The sequence below is a fragment of the Anomaloglossus baeobatrachus genome, chromosome 3, assembly GCF_048569485.1.
Source record: "Anomaloglossus baeobatrachus isolate aAnoBae1 chromosome 3, aAnoBae1.hap1, whole genome shotgun sequence".
NCBI classification, from domain to species: Eukaryota; Metazoa; Chordata; class Amphibia; order Anura; family Aromobatidae; genus Anomaloglossus; species Anomaloglossus baeobatrachus.
Window position 1 is genome coordinate 492,033,755 of NC_134355.1, and position 15,274 is coordinate 492,049,028.

Sequence of the window (15,274 nt, forward strand, 5' to 3'; positions counted from 1 at the left end):
CAAATTGTGGCACTCAAAGCAATGCATGGAGTGATTGACATCCAATCCTATATGATTGAGAGCCACATGATACATCTGAAACCCCAGGAAAGTGCTGACAATGCAGGAATATAGTGATCGGAAAGAAACTGATGTAGCAGGTATATATTACCAATGGACCAAATACATTTTTTTTTCTGAAAAAGTCTTTTTAGTCAGCAAAATATTTTAGACCTAAAGACTACATGCTGGTCAAAGGTGGACATTCGCTTTGGGCTATTACCTAAGATGTCTCTTTGGGTTTTCGTTGAACACCGCTAAGATAAAACAGAATCCTAACATATGCTGTTCTTTCTACATAGTGCTGACACAGATCAAACACAATTCTTATGTGTTGCCAGTTATTACTATTACGTCTATATAGATCCATGGAGGGAATAAAGGGCTGGGTGAATGTTCTCCTGGATTAATAAATCAAGACCTTCATCTCTTTGCAACTGAATAGATTCGGGATTGTTCAGCTTCTGCTGCCGCAGACTGAGAGCTAATTATTTTTCTGATATAGTGACAAGCACTATTTTCCACATGCTATTTCTTACCTTAAATATGGCCCCGGCGTGACGTGCCATATATTATATCCGGACAGCCATTTGTATAATGTCTGATGTAATGTACAGTATATGCCACAGTACAAGACAGGATATACATTTTCCTCTAAAGTCCTTTTATAATACATTTTTTTAATGTTTACTTTTATCAATAAAATCAACTAATACACGACTCGTGTTCTCTAGGTGAGGAGTTTTCTGGGCTCCAAAAGCTGCTTGCTGTCATTTCAGAAGAAAATAAAGAATTTACATTTAATCTTGCAAATGCCCTCTACCTTCAAGAAGGCTTCCACGTGAAGGAGCAGTATCTCCATAGCAACAGAGATTTTTTCAAGAGTGAAATAAAGCTGGTGAATTTCCAGGATTTGAAAGCTTCTGCTGAAATAATAAGTGCATGGGTGAAAACGCAAACAAACGGTAATCTATACATTCTGCTCAGATAACAAATATGTTTAGTTGTCATTTTGTTCTACTTGGAAATGATGTTTGCTGTAAACTGTGTTACAAAAAAGCTCAGGTCTAATAGACGAAAACTGGAAGTCTTACATATCGAAAAACTGATGTGACAATAGACTGACATAAATGTAATATTAATACAAAATTCATGTATGTAAACAAAGTCCCCTGTCTGTCCTACCCTAAATTTTTTCCACAAGTGCCCTAATAACAAAAACTATCAACAATAGATCCATGATCCTATACTAAATCACAGATAGCAGACCATGAAAGAACAGTGTTAGTCATACTAAGAAGGTGTCCGTGGTTAAAGCATCCTTCGGATTGATCATCAGTATCATATAGGTTGGGTGTGATGCTAAACCACTAAGAGTCACTAGATACCCTAGGGGAGCAGATCTGTGGGGAAGTCGAACAAGCCAGGCATCAGAAGCCAGGAGATCACATCAGTAACAGAGGGAGAGAGAGAAGATGAAGTCAGTGTGCAAGCCGAGACTCAGTAAACCAGGAAGTCGCCTAAAGTACCCGGAAGAGAGCAGAATTGGGGTCAGAATTCAAGCTGAGTTTGGTAGCCAAGAAGACAAGTCAGGTACAAGGAAAAGAGCAGAGATGGGGGTCAAGAACAAGCCAAAGGTCAGGGAGGCAGGTAGTCAAGATGGAGTAGGGGAGGAGATGGGACGTGGTGCAAGGAACTAGGAAGCAGGACAAGATCAGGTCAGTCACTTTTGGGAACCAGAGATGTGCACTGCTAACAGGAACTATCACTGGCTGCATTCTGGTTGGACTGGCTCCCATATAAAGCAAAGTCATACTCCGAAGCATAGCTTGAAAGAACAAACCCCTCCCACACCACACAGGACTTAGACCAGGAACAACGAATTCATTGGAGGAAAATATGAGGCCTAGTACAGGCTCTGCAGGAGAGCAGAGCCTACTAATCAGAATCATGACATTGGGCTTCAACACTAAAATCCCCCATTGCTTGCTTGTTGGTGGGTCCCATGTAGGCCAGTCTATTGTAGTGAATCAGATTTGAGGTGCAAAACGGCTTCTACGTAATGTACAAAGCTGTGGTGTTCCAGTTCCATACACTCTGTAATTTCAGCTCTTCAAATTGGTTAGAGTTATGGATATTCATCAATATCAAAGTTCTGGACAACCCCTTAAATCTTTTCTAAATGGAAAACTTTAGATCTTTGAGATTTCATGGTGCTTTTATTGACTGCTGCCTCTACTAAGAAAATCCTACAAAAAAATTGTATAGGACATATTGGACTTTGTATCAGAGTTCCCAAATAGGCTGGGTCTCCATACAAATTTTGTGACCTGTGAGTCATGGTAGAATTGTGCAATCAATCTACGTGTCCTCTGCTTCTCTGCTTTTATCTTGCTTTTGATGCCACAGATTTACCTGGTTCTGCTGATTTGAAGGCAATTTGTGGGAGTGGATGCAGAAACATCATCTAAAATTTGACTTTTGCATGGAGGTTTTATAAAACATAGCGCTATATAAAAATTATCAGATATTTGTTCATACATAGTGGTGATATCACCTCATCTTGTGCTCTTAAAGCACTATGGGGCCGATTCAATTAGGGTGATGTTGAGCATATTAGTGAAGAGCTCATTGGAGTACGATGCTTTGAATTCATTAAGAGGTACATGCTCATTAATGAGTTCTACACCTTGCAAGAATCAAAGCCAACAGTTTTGCTGAATTTGACATCTAGTCAGAGCTCTGTCCAACCCCAGCTCCACCCATTTTGGCGTAGCTACATCAAACTGGCGTGAAAACACCAAAAGTCACAATATTTTGGGATTTTTGTGCAACTTGGACTTGCACATTTTTCTAAATTTCAAAGTGTTTGACACCAATTTTTTAGTAAAAACATTTAAATCACTCCTCACTGTATATTTTTAGCTTCATGGCTGTATTTTTTTTGGTCATGTTTACATTGTGTTTTTGCCATGGAATTTTGTTGTGTTATTTTCTTACTATTTCTAAAAAAGTACAAAAAAACCATTCAGGAAGTCAGGATAAGGAGAATATTTCCATGTACAGTCCAGACCAAAAGTTTGGGCACACCTTCTCATTCAAAGAGTTTTCTTTATTTTCAGGACTCTGAAAATTGTAGATTCACATTGAAGGCATCAAAACTATGAATTAAAACATGTGGAATGAAATACTTAAAAATGTGTGAAACAACTGAAAATATGTTTTATATTCTAGGTTCTTCAAAGTAGCCACCTTTTGCTTTCATTACTACTTTGCACACTCTTGGCATTCTCTTGATGAGCTTCAAGAGGTAGTCACCGGAAATGGTCTTCCAACAGTCTTGAAGCAGTTCCCAGAGATGCTTAGCACTTGTTGGCCCTTTTGCCTTCATTCTGCGGTCCAGCTAACCCAAACCATCTCGATTAGGTTCAGGTCTGGTGACTGTGGAGGCCAGGTCATCTGGCGTACTACCCCATCACTCTCCTTCTTAGTCAAATAGCCTAACTAAACGCAAACCGGATGAAATAGCACACCGCGGCAAGATGCTGTGGTAGGCATACTGGTTCTGTATGCCTTCAATTTTGAATAAATCCCCAACAGTGTCACTAGCAAAGCAACCCCACATCATCGCACCTCCTCCTCCATGCTTCACGGTGTGAACCAGCCATGTAGAGTGCATCTGTTCACCTTTTGTACAAAGACACAGTGGTTGGATCCAAAGATCTCAAATTTGGACTCATCAGACCAAAGCACAGATTTCCACTAGTCTAATGTCCATTCATTGTGTTCTTTAGCCCAAACAAGTCTCTTCTTCTTGTTGCCTGTCCTTAGCAGTGGTTTCCTAGCAGCTATTTTACCATGAAAGCCTGCTGCACAAAGTCTCCTCTTAACACTTGTTCTAGAGATGAGAAGGTGTGTCCAAACTTTTGGTCTGTACTATACATGGGTGACAAGGGACCCTAAAAACCTGTTGAAACATAAAGTCTTTCTGCACACAACAGTTTGTTTCTCTTGATTCTGCAAGTCTGAAGGGAAAAGACAGCATTTTCAATCTTCTACATCATCTTTCGTCTAAGCTTAGAAATTTTAATAATGCTATATATTAAAAGGAACTTTTCAGCTTCATGCTGCCTGAACCACAGGCAGCATGAATTAGATACTGGTTGTGTCACTGCAGCCATGTTATACTTGGCATTTTAGAGAAAACCTACTTTGAAAGCTGGCTGGGGACTTTTCATCTGACTAGTCTGAGGCATGACTCTGGTCCCTTCTTCCCTTACTGCTCCACATGGTTAAAAAGTCTTTACACACATACATAATGAGAGACCTGTCAATCTAGAGGTGTGGGGTGGAGAGAAGAGACAAGGGACCTGCGTCAGACTAGCCATCCAAAACTCTTAGGAGTACTTTGCACGCTGCGACATCGCTAGCCGATTGTAGCGATGCCGAGAGTGATAGTCCCCGCCCCCATCACACATGCGATATCTTGTGATAGCTGCCTTAGCGAACATTATTGCTACGGCAGCTTCACACGCACTTACCTGCCCTGCGACGTCGCTCTGGCGAGCGACCCGCCTCCTTCCTAAGGGGGCGGGTCATGTGGCGTCAATGCGACTTCACACGGCAGGCGGCCAATAGAAGCGGAGGGGCGGAGATGAGCGGGACGTAAACATCCCGCCCACCTCCTTCCTTGCGCATAGCCGGTGGAGGCAGGTAAGGAGAGGTTTCTCGCTCCTGCAGCTTCATACACAGCTATGTGTGCTGCCGCAGGAATGAGGAACAACATCGTACCTGTCGCTGCAGCGAAATTATGGAAATGACCGACACTACACAGATCACCGATTTATGACGCTTTAGCGATCGTTTATCGGTGCATCTAGGCTTTACACATTGTGACGTCGTTACTGGCGCCGGATGTGCGTCACTTTCGATTTGACCCCGACGACATCGCAGTAGCGATGTTGCAACGTGCAAAGTACCCCTTATGCTGATTATGGCCTGGCTTTCATTCTAAAATATGTTTCTTTTGAATATATGATGAGCACTGGAGAGCTGAGGGTCTACCGACTAGACCCTTACTTATGGGGGAATAGCTGTTTTACAACCCCTGTTAAGAAATTCTCCCAGTTCTTTTTTCCATAGAAGTCAATAGACACGTGGGCAATGCTTGCACTAGGCATAGGCGATTGAAGTCTATGAAAAGTGCTGTTTGCCACCTCTTCATTTATTCGGAAGACCAGCAAATAAGATCCCCAGATCATTTAAACCCTTTTAGAGGGGGAAATACAGGTAGATGAGGATGAAATAGTATTTATGGCATACCCCGTTTATGATCCACCATTTATGGCATAAAGCTTTATGATTGAATTTCCCCTTTAAGGAAATTACATCTTATCTACTCACTATCTATTGGCTATTTGTGATATATCATGTGCAGGAATAGTCACATCTGTTCAGTTGTTTTCTTTCACATTAGATTACATGGAAATATACAGGAAACCAAGTGACTGTATGACTGCATGAACGGTCAATAAGATAAACTGTGGCCACATGTTCTCTTCTCACAGTTATATTCGTGAAAGGTTTACTTTGCTGTTTTGAAATCTCTAATGCTCCGCTTATATTGCGTGGACTACATATTGTGAGCTGTGATATACAGGTAAAAAGATAAACAGGTATAAAGATAATAATAAAAGAGACCGATTACTTGGACTACTTTATTCTTTTTTACTTTATATACAATGCAAAGAAATATGTACATACTGTATATGTACCCTCTCAGCACTCGATAGAAAGTATCAAAAGAAAAACAGAAAGCTCACCACGCTTGTGTTGAATGTCTCTATGTCAGGTGCACAGTCCAAAAGGAGCTCGGCCCCACTGAGAAATAAAAAAACAATGGGATTTACGAGGCACATGCAGTCGGTAAAAGGTAAAATCCAAGATTCTTTATTCCAACATAGCTAAAATAGTGACAAATATCACATAAAGTGCATGGAAATCTGACGAGTTTATGTCACGTCTTGCGCCCTTAAAGGGAACCTGTCACCAGGTTTTTCCCTCATGAGCTTATCACCACCAGTGAGCTCTTATATACAACATTGTAGAGTACTGTATATAAGAGCCCAGGCCGCTCTGTATAACGTAAAAAACAGCTTTATAATACTCGCGCTGCAGGTGGTCTGGTCTGATGGGTGTCACTGGTCTCAGGTCTGCGCCTCCTCCATCTTGTGGGATTGCCATCCCCCTGCCCAGCACTGTGAACATGATGCGTCCAGCATCATTCACAGAGAGGATTTCATTGTGCTCCTGTGTGACGCCCCTGGACTATCGGGTCGTCACAGGGTACTGCAAAAACTGCCCTTCCATGCAGTATTCCGCCTCCCTCTTGGTTCTGGGTCCTTGCTTAAGTGGTGTTGCCTCTAACAGCAAATCAAAATCCTAGAGACACCCTGCACCACACCCACCTGGCACACCAGTGGACGGCTTGAAAGGAATAGAGTCGACCACCTGGGGGGTCAGGGGTGGGAGGTGAGGTGTGTAGAGAGTCGAGTAGAGGGAAGTGAGTGGAGAGAGATTGGAGAGTAGCCCTCGAGCTGAGAGGAACTCAGAGGAAGTCGGGAGTGGGGTCTCCCGAAGTAACTGCCTAGGTTGCAGATGTTGGTCTGGGCCTAGAGGAGTCGGACCCCCAATCGCAGGGGATTGTGGCGAGGTGCTCGGACCCATCGAGGAGGAAGGCCAGCAGCCTGGCCCTATCACCGGTCCGGGACGGAAGGCACGACGGGGTACACGGACCCTAGGTCGGGGAGTAGCTTTAGGCAACCAGACAATTCACCTGAGAAGAACGAAGCCTTCACGATTCATTCCCACCCGCTCCAGAATTGGGGCATTAGTGCAATGAGGGGGATAGGACTTTCCAACCAAAACGGTCCAAAAAAATCCCAAGCGTGAACCCTGAGAGCAAGCTCCCTTACTTAGCCATAGTAGGGAGCGGGCCAAGCTACTAGTTCCAAGCTACCGGGCCATCAAGTTGAAGTCTAAACTAAGTGCCAGGAGGCAGGTCACGGACCACCATGCAACACCACTTGGGGACGAGACCCGGACGAGCTCCCCTCAGCGGCGGCAGTACCCAGAGACTTGGTTTACCCGGTTGTCGGTGTCTGTTTATGAACTGAGTGAGTACGAGAGTGACCCCTTCATACCCACGGCACTTCCCCCTCCTTCACCGAGTCCCGGGGCATCCCCCTACCCGTGGAGGGTTCCAACACCTTGCTGCCCCATTCCATCATCCCCGGGTACTCCCAACAGCAGTGGTGGTACTCCTAATTACCACACACCACGGGTGGAGTCACAAACTATAACTCCCCTGTAAATACCCCCCTTTTCATTCGAGTGGCCACACGACCCCTCCTGGGTCCAGGGACCCTCGAGTCACAGTGAACCCGGATCCGAGCAGCTCGGCTGCTTCCACGGGGGTGGTACACCTCGAAAAACCTGGCGTCACGAACAGGATTCGAGCAGGACCCACTTACCTGGGTGTTGTGCGCCTTGAAAATCCAAACCGTGAGTGAAGAGTCCAGCTTCCCGCCATTTCCACCATCTTCCTCCATCTTTTGGTGCCAAAACGCCGTCTTCTCAACCAAAAGTGCACGAAGCCGAAGCCCCACCCTTCGTCCTGAGAGTCAGCCGGGAACCGGAAGTTCCCAGAGGGCCACAGCCGAGAAGTGAGTGGTGGGCAAAAACCAAGGGGGCGTGACGGCATCTAACAGCGGAAGGGAAGCAGGGACGCCAGGACTCTGCCATAACGTTCCTGGACACCGCAGAGGCAAGATGTCGGGAAAGCGTGACTGCTCAGCCAAGGATGCTGCTCCCGGTATAGCTGCCTGGATAGAGATGCGGAGGGCGGCCACAGTGGTCTTGGCCCAAGAGAGAAAGGTCATGTGTGCGGGACGGGTAAGCAGAAACCCAGCTCCGGTTGCCCCGGCCAATGAGGCTGCGGAGCCCGGTCTGCCCCTGGCCGCCGCCATTGCTCTGCCACCTCCGCTCCCGGACATAACTGACCCCGAGATGCTGCCCACAACACTGGCAGCGGGCTCCTCAAACCCCGCTGAGGAAGACGAGACCGCGGCTCCTGATCAGATTGTCCCAGTTACTGTGGGATCGGAACCGGAGGAGATGGGAGGAAGGCGATTCAGGTTTCAGTACCCCAGAGGCCGCATGGGTACCTCGTTTTGGAGGGACGGCTACCTGATGTCAATGTCATCACGTGCGATACACGGGTTGGAGATAATTGAGGTGGAAGAGGAGTCCAAAGCTTCGGACTTCTTCTTTGAAGAGAATCCAGCCGAGATCGTTGATGTGGTGGTGCCCATATGTCGGCGCTGTGGCTTGCCAGGGCACTTTGCAAGAGTGTGCCCAGGAAGTGCCCAACGTTAAAGGGACCGGAACCTGCAATTTTAAAAGTTTGGTGTGGACTGTCACCTTTGTTGAACATTCTCCAGAGTTCCAAATGGAGGAGGCTGTCGGGGATCGGCTGAAGGGTCCCTGATGGAGGATGACAGGAAAGTTATGCTATAAGTAGATTGCGCTCTCCTTGTTGAACCTGTTCCACCCTTTGTTAAAGGAAAAAGACCATCAGAACCTTGGACGGTGCAGTGCTGGTAGACGGCACCAGGAGGCCCCGGTGGGGGTCGGCGCAAAAGGGCAATGGCTACCAGGTGCTCAGGACTGCTACCAGAGTCGTCTTTTCAACACGCGGGACCTTAACCTGATCATGGACCCACGGATAGGAATGTAGCGGGTCAGATTGTTTGGGTGGCGAGTTGATGGGATCCGGGACGTTGGGACTGGACTGTCACAGGAAGAGGCTGCAACAGAGTAGGTTGAGCCTCCGCTACTAACATAACCGGTAGCGTTCCATAGTTGAAATGATGAACTCTAACTGTTTAGTAACGTTTAAGAAATGTGCCTCCCTAATGTGGGATAAAAAAATTGTGTAAATAAAAATGTTTCCTTTTTCTTAGTTATGCAAATAAATCTCTGGATGTCCTGTAGCTCGAGGACGAGTTACGTTTAACCAAGGGGGAATGTGACGCCCCTGGACTATCAGGTCATCACAGGGTACTGCACAAGCTGCCCTTCCATGCAGTATTCCGCCCCCCTCTTGGTTCTGGGTCCCTACTTAAGTGGTGTTGCCTCCAATAGCAAATCAATATCCTAGAGACACCCTGCACCACACCCACCTGGCACACCAGTGGAAAGCTTAAGAGGAATAGAGTCGCCCACCTGGGGGGTCAGGGAGGGGTGGTGAGGTGTGTAGAGAGTCGAGTAGAGGGAGTGAGTGGAGAGAGGTTGGAGAGTAGCCCTCGAGCTGAGAGGAGCTCAGAGGAAGTTGGGAGTGGGGTCTCCCGAAGTAACTGACTAGGTTGCAGACGTTGGTCTGGGCCTAGAAGAGTTGGACCCCCAGTCACAGGGGATTGTGGCGAGGTGTTTGGACCCGAGGAGGACGACCGGCAGCCTGGCCCTATAATCGGTCCGGGATGGAAGGCACGACGGGGTACACGGACCCTAGGTCGGGGAGTAGCTTCAGGCAACCCAACAAATCACCTGAGGAAAATGGAGCCTTCACGATCCATTCCCACCTGCTCCAGAATCGGGGCATTAGCGGAACGAGGGGGATAGGACGTTCCAACGAAAACGGTCCAAAAAAATCCCAAGCGTGAGCCCTGAGAGCAAGCTCCCTTACTTAGCCATAGTAGGGAGCGGGGCCTGTCTAGTTCCAAGCTACCGGGCCATCAAGTTGAAGTCTAAACTAAGTGCCAGGAGGCAGGTCGCGGACCACTATGCAGCACCACTTGGGGACGAGCTCCCCTCAGCAGCCGCAGTACCCAGAGACTTGGTTTACCCGGTTGTCGGTGTCTGCTTATGAACTGATTGGGTAGGAGACCCCTTCATACACACGGCCACTTCCCCCTGTTTCACCGAGTCCTGGGGCATCCCCCTACCCGTGGAGGGTTCCAACACCTTGCTGCCCCGTTCCATCCTCCCCGGGTACTCCCAACAGCAGCGGTGGTACTCCTAATTACCACACACCACGGATGGTGTCACAAACTATAACTCCCCTGTGAATACCCCCTTTTCATTCGAGGGACTGCACGACTCCTCCCGGGTCCGGGGACCCTCAAGCCACAGTGAACCTGGATCCAAGCAGCTCGGCTGCTTTACGGGGGCGGAACACCTGCACATGCGCACTTTGATCTGCCCTAATGAGGGCAGATAAAAGTACTGTTGTGCGTATGTGCAGGTGGTCTTTTACCTTTTCTTACGTCTGTGCATTATAGTACTTTGCTCTGCCCTCAGCAGGGCAGATCAAAGTGTGCATGCGCAATGGAGCGCAATGGAGGCCTCTCTGTGAATGACGCAGGACATGTCATGCACATGGAGCTGGGCAGGAGGACAGCGATGGCACAAGATAGAGAACATGCTGGACCAAGAGCAATGACACTTATCAGACATGACCATCCCCTAGGTGGGTATGATAAAGGTGTTTTTTAGGTTATACAGAGTGGCCTGGGTTCTTGTATACAGTATTCTGTAATGCTGTATACAAGGCTCACTGGTGGTGGCTGCAGCTTATAAAGGAAAAACCTGATGACAAGTTCCCTTTAAGAGCGTAAGATGTGCCATAAACTCGTCAGATTTCCATGCATTTTTATGTGATATGTGTCACTATTTTAACTATGTTGGAATAAAGAATCTTGGATTTTACTTATCTCTGACTGCATGTGCCGCATATATCCCATTGTTTTTTCTATTTCTGAATACACTGCACCAGTGTGGACGATCACCTTTAGAGTATGTGTGGCACCCTAGTGTTCAGTTGCCACAGATATACCTGTACTTGGGGCAGGGAAGGATCTCCACATCAGGTAATCCTGCAGATAACACCTTCCACTCCAGGCCTGAAGGGGGAGCTCTACAAGCCGAGCTCGGGTGAGATCCCCTATAAAATCCAGGTCTGGAGGAAGAGTCTGGCAGTTGAGCTTCAGAGAGGACTGTGAGAACATCCAGGTTGACGGAGCTGCGCTAAGCCCATACGAGTAAGCTGTGAGACAGACTGAGGGATCCAGGAGACTCCAAGTCTCCTGGCCACCGCAGCACCTGAAGGCAAAGCAGCTTCCCAGAACTTAGGGACTGCAATGAATACAGTGGTGCCCCTCAGAGGAGCTCCCGCCGCCTGCCATACAGGTGAAGACAGTAAGAGGGAGTCAGAGTGTAGCTCCAGGCAGCCTAAGACTAAAAGGGAGACACAGGGAGGCCTCATAACTCACCAGTTGTGGAGATCCTGAACTGCTTCCAGATCACCTGGAATTGTTACATCAGATACTGTTCCCTGGACTATAACCGCAAGTAAAACAAGGTCAGAGTTAATGGATTGGTGTGACATACTTTATTTCTCTCGTCTGAGAAGCCATAGACTGCTGCACAAAGTGACAGTTGTAAAGGCTATGAGGTAAACTGCCATTTCTGTGAGAAGATGACTAAAACTGCCCTGGGGATCCCGCTTCACCTATGGGTGAGCGTAATCAACTGGCTGCCTAACCATTGCCCCAGAGGTCTGACTTGCAGCCCAGTAACCATACCGGAACCGTAGGTGGCGTCACAAAACACTTTTATTTTTATTTACTGACTTTCAGTGACGAACAGGGCCACGGGACCGGGCAGAAGCCACGTAACATAATCCCGTTAATCAACGCCTGGAATCGGGTACCCCATGGCCCTGGGGTGGGTTATATGCACCTGGCATAGAGACATCTATTGGGAGGGGAACGGCACGATCTCCGTCACAGTCATTTAAATTGCGCTGTCATATTTTGACAGCGCGATCAAATTGGCAAGCAGGCTCGGGGGGAATGCGGATCAACCCACACCTGTTAGCTCCACATGTCTGATGTTCAAATTAGCAGACATATGCAGGGATCACAGCCGGCTCACCACAGCAGCTGTCGGTGATTACTGTGACATGACCAAGGGCGTATCAGTATGTGCTTGGTCATAAAGGGGTTAATGTAATAAATCTCTAAAAATAGATCTGGATAAAAAAAGGATAAAGTTATTCTCAATAATATTTTCTTACTGGCCTTTCTAAAAAAAAAGAAACAAAAAAAATGACATCTCCTTTGTGATGTCCATCTATATTCTGTTTGTCGGACTGTTATTAATCTTTGTCAGCGGACAGTGGCTCAAAACACTTGTGGGTTTTACAGGAATAAGAATTTAACAGGAACAAGAAAAACAATATCTACTATTTTTTCATTTCTTTATTTTCTGTCACTCCATGTGTTTATCAGTGATCTCTATGGGCTCTTCGCTCTTTGTCAAATTCGCTAAACCTTAAAGGAGTATTTCAGTTCTTAAAATCTGTAAATCCAAAACATAGTATACATGTTATTTACGCGTCTAGATGCTCAATATGTACATGGGCTTCCTGAGCAGAATTACAGGGTCATAAGCTTAGCTGCAGGGTTTTCTAGTGGCATCGATCTTCTGTCATCTTAGAAATATTCAATGACTTAGGATATTAACCAACCTTTCCATCAAAAAGGATAACTATTTTTGGTTTCCTGTCCCTAACAGTTGGCTGTCTTTCCTTGGGAAAAAGAGCTTATTTGCATGCTGGAACTTCCTAGGAGCATTATTCGTTCGATAAGACTTCCTATAGCATGGGGCAGTAACCCTACCAGGAGCAACAGTACCCCAGAGATCCATAGACACTGTAAGGGTAGATCCCAGTGTCTTACAGTTTTGTTATTCAAAGTGCCTTCTGTATTATGCATGCTTGCATGTGTAAGGGGGTGGTCGAGCCCCCTGGGAGAAGAAACCCCTAGAAGACATCACATGTTTCTAAAATGTGGTTATTAATCTTTATAGTGTGTTATAAGGATGTATTAGAGTTTTATGTATATTGTAATGCTGTTTGGTTGTTTCACCACTAGATGTCACCCAGGAGTAGGACACTCACTAGGAAAACCACCTGGTAACAGTTGACAGTTGGTGATTGGCTAGGAGAAGGAGCCAGTGGCAGTTACAGTTGTGACAGGAAGTGAAACCAGTCTAGTCTAGTTTGGGACACAGACCTGACAGGGAGTTGAAGCAGCAGAGAAGAAAGAGACAGCAGTGGAAAGCTGAGGAATATCTGTAATGTAGTTAAGCTGAAGAGAGAGGGAATCGCAGAGAAAAGCTTCCATATTAACGATCCTTACCTGAGCCGGAGGCTGGCACGGGTACCTGGGGAAGGCCTGAGAAGTACCTTGGAGTTAGGTATTGGCAAGCCCGGGAACAGTGCAGCAACTAGATGATAGGTTTTATGAGCCCCTTTAGAGGACAGGAAGGTGAACCAGTGCTCGAGTGTACTATTTCTTGGAAGTCTGGACCACCGCGCGGTGGTGTAAGCTGACAGCTAAGTAACAGAGCCCTGAGAGTAACTACATTTGACTGAAAGTGTAACCTGAAGGAGAGAATGATTTCAATTGAAGATGTGCTGCAGACCTGTGATGTAATAAAGAAGAACTTGTTGAGTTATATGGCTGTCTTGGGCTCTTTCCCGTTTCCAGTGACATTGCTGAACTTCACCAGCAGAGGAAAGGCCCGGACTTGACAGGTGCTGTGTTATGGGACTGTCCTAATAGCTCTATGCTACCTCTCCCATGTTCTCCATGTGTCTCGGATTTGTCTGTGACGGCTGGGTCTGGGGTTAGCCTGCCACCCCAGGGGCGAGTGCCACGACTACAAAAGAGGCGCCCCCGATCCCACCGTTACACATGTTTGTTGCATTATGTGAATTATACCCTATGCTTATAAAGTCATGTATACAGTGACAAGCAAAAGGGTAACAATGTTTTAAACGTTTGACTTTCAGGCTCCATATTTCACCATCCACTATATCTTTGAAGATAAGACTACCTTCATTTTGTAGGCAATCATCTTGGTTATCTCATACATAAATTTGACTTGCAACTATTTAGTATATGATTAGTTATGCAGATTCTTGCCATGCCACCGCATTTTTTTTCTTCCTGTATACAACAAATTACAACCTGTTCTCACATTCCCTAATAGCTCAGTGTGTTATTAATTTGTTTCCCACGTGAAAGGTCACTGGTTTGAATGAAGGAGCAGCCTTGCAGGAGATTTCCCAGGGAAAGACAAACAGCATCATCCAGTTTATCGATAGCGGTCTCTCGACGAAAAAAATTGTCAAACTGCGTTATGTGAGTGCCATGACTGTTGGAATAATATGAAATTATGTCCGTCCATCCATTCAAATGCCAAGAGCTAGACGACAAGGCAAAATATCTGAGTCAACAAGTCGGCTTCTCACAAAGTCTATCAATTGTGGCACGACAAACACGGCTGTGGAGGTGACTTATATGCTTCGTAATAGTGAGATCACATACGTCCATGTAAACATCGTATGATTCATGTTACACAAGTCTGGAATGGTGACCTGAAAAAAGGTGAAGAAACCTCAACTTCCATATGTCGTCAGAAGCATCAGCTCAAGTTTGCAAAGAAGTACAAAGAGTGGACAGTAAAAGATTGGAAACGGGTGATTTGGAGCAATGAGATAAAAGTCAATAGACTAGACTCTGATAGGTGCAAATTGGTCTGGAAAAAACATGGGAAAAAGATTACTATGAGATTGAAAAGGACAACATAGTGCTCCAGCAAGACAATGACCTGAAGCATACATCGAGTTTGGCAAAAAATGGTTCAATGACAATGAAGTGGAGGTGCTGGATTGTACCCCACAGTCCTCAGACTTCCACCCAATTGAACATTTGTGGGTAGAGTTGAGAAAAAGCTGTAAATATACCCAAGTGAGTCAACCAATATGCACCAACATTTGTAATTTGTGGAAGAAACCTGGGGTCAGATTTTGGTCAACACATGCTTGAATCTGATAGAGAGCTCGTCCAGAAGGCGTTATGCAGTGTTGAAAGCCAAAAGTGTATTTACAAAATGCTAACACAATCATAAAAATTTAAATTTAGATTTTTAGGAGGAAAACAGTAACAATGCAGTGACATCACAAGAATCTTCATAACTAATCATATGCTAAATAGTTGCAAGTCAAATTTATGCATGAGCTAACCAAAAGGATTATATATAAAATGAAGGTAGTCTCACACTGAAAGTAGTAGTGGATGATGAGACATGGAGCCTAAAAGTCAAA

The 15,274-nt window shown here is 45.9% G+C and overlaps 1 protein-coding gene across 1 annotated transcript in view; it reads left to right on the top strand.

Moving 5' to 3' along the window:
• Positions 1–15,274, top strand: part of SERPINI2 (serpin family I member 2) — a 101,527-nt gene that overhangs the window by 13,196 nt on the left and 73,057 nt on the right. The window contains exon 3 of the mRNA XM_075338562.1: positions 774–1,004. Within this exon, the coding sequence (XP_075194677.1) occupies positions 774–1,004 (231 nt within the window). The remainder of the gene's footprint in view (positions 1–773; positions 1,005–15,274) is intronic.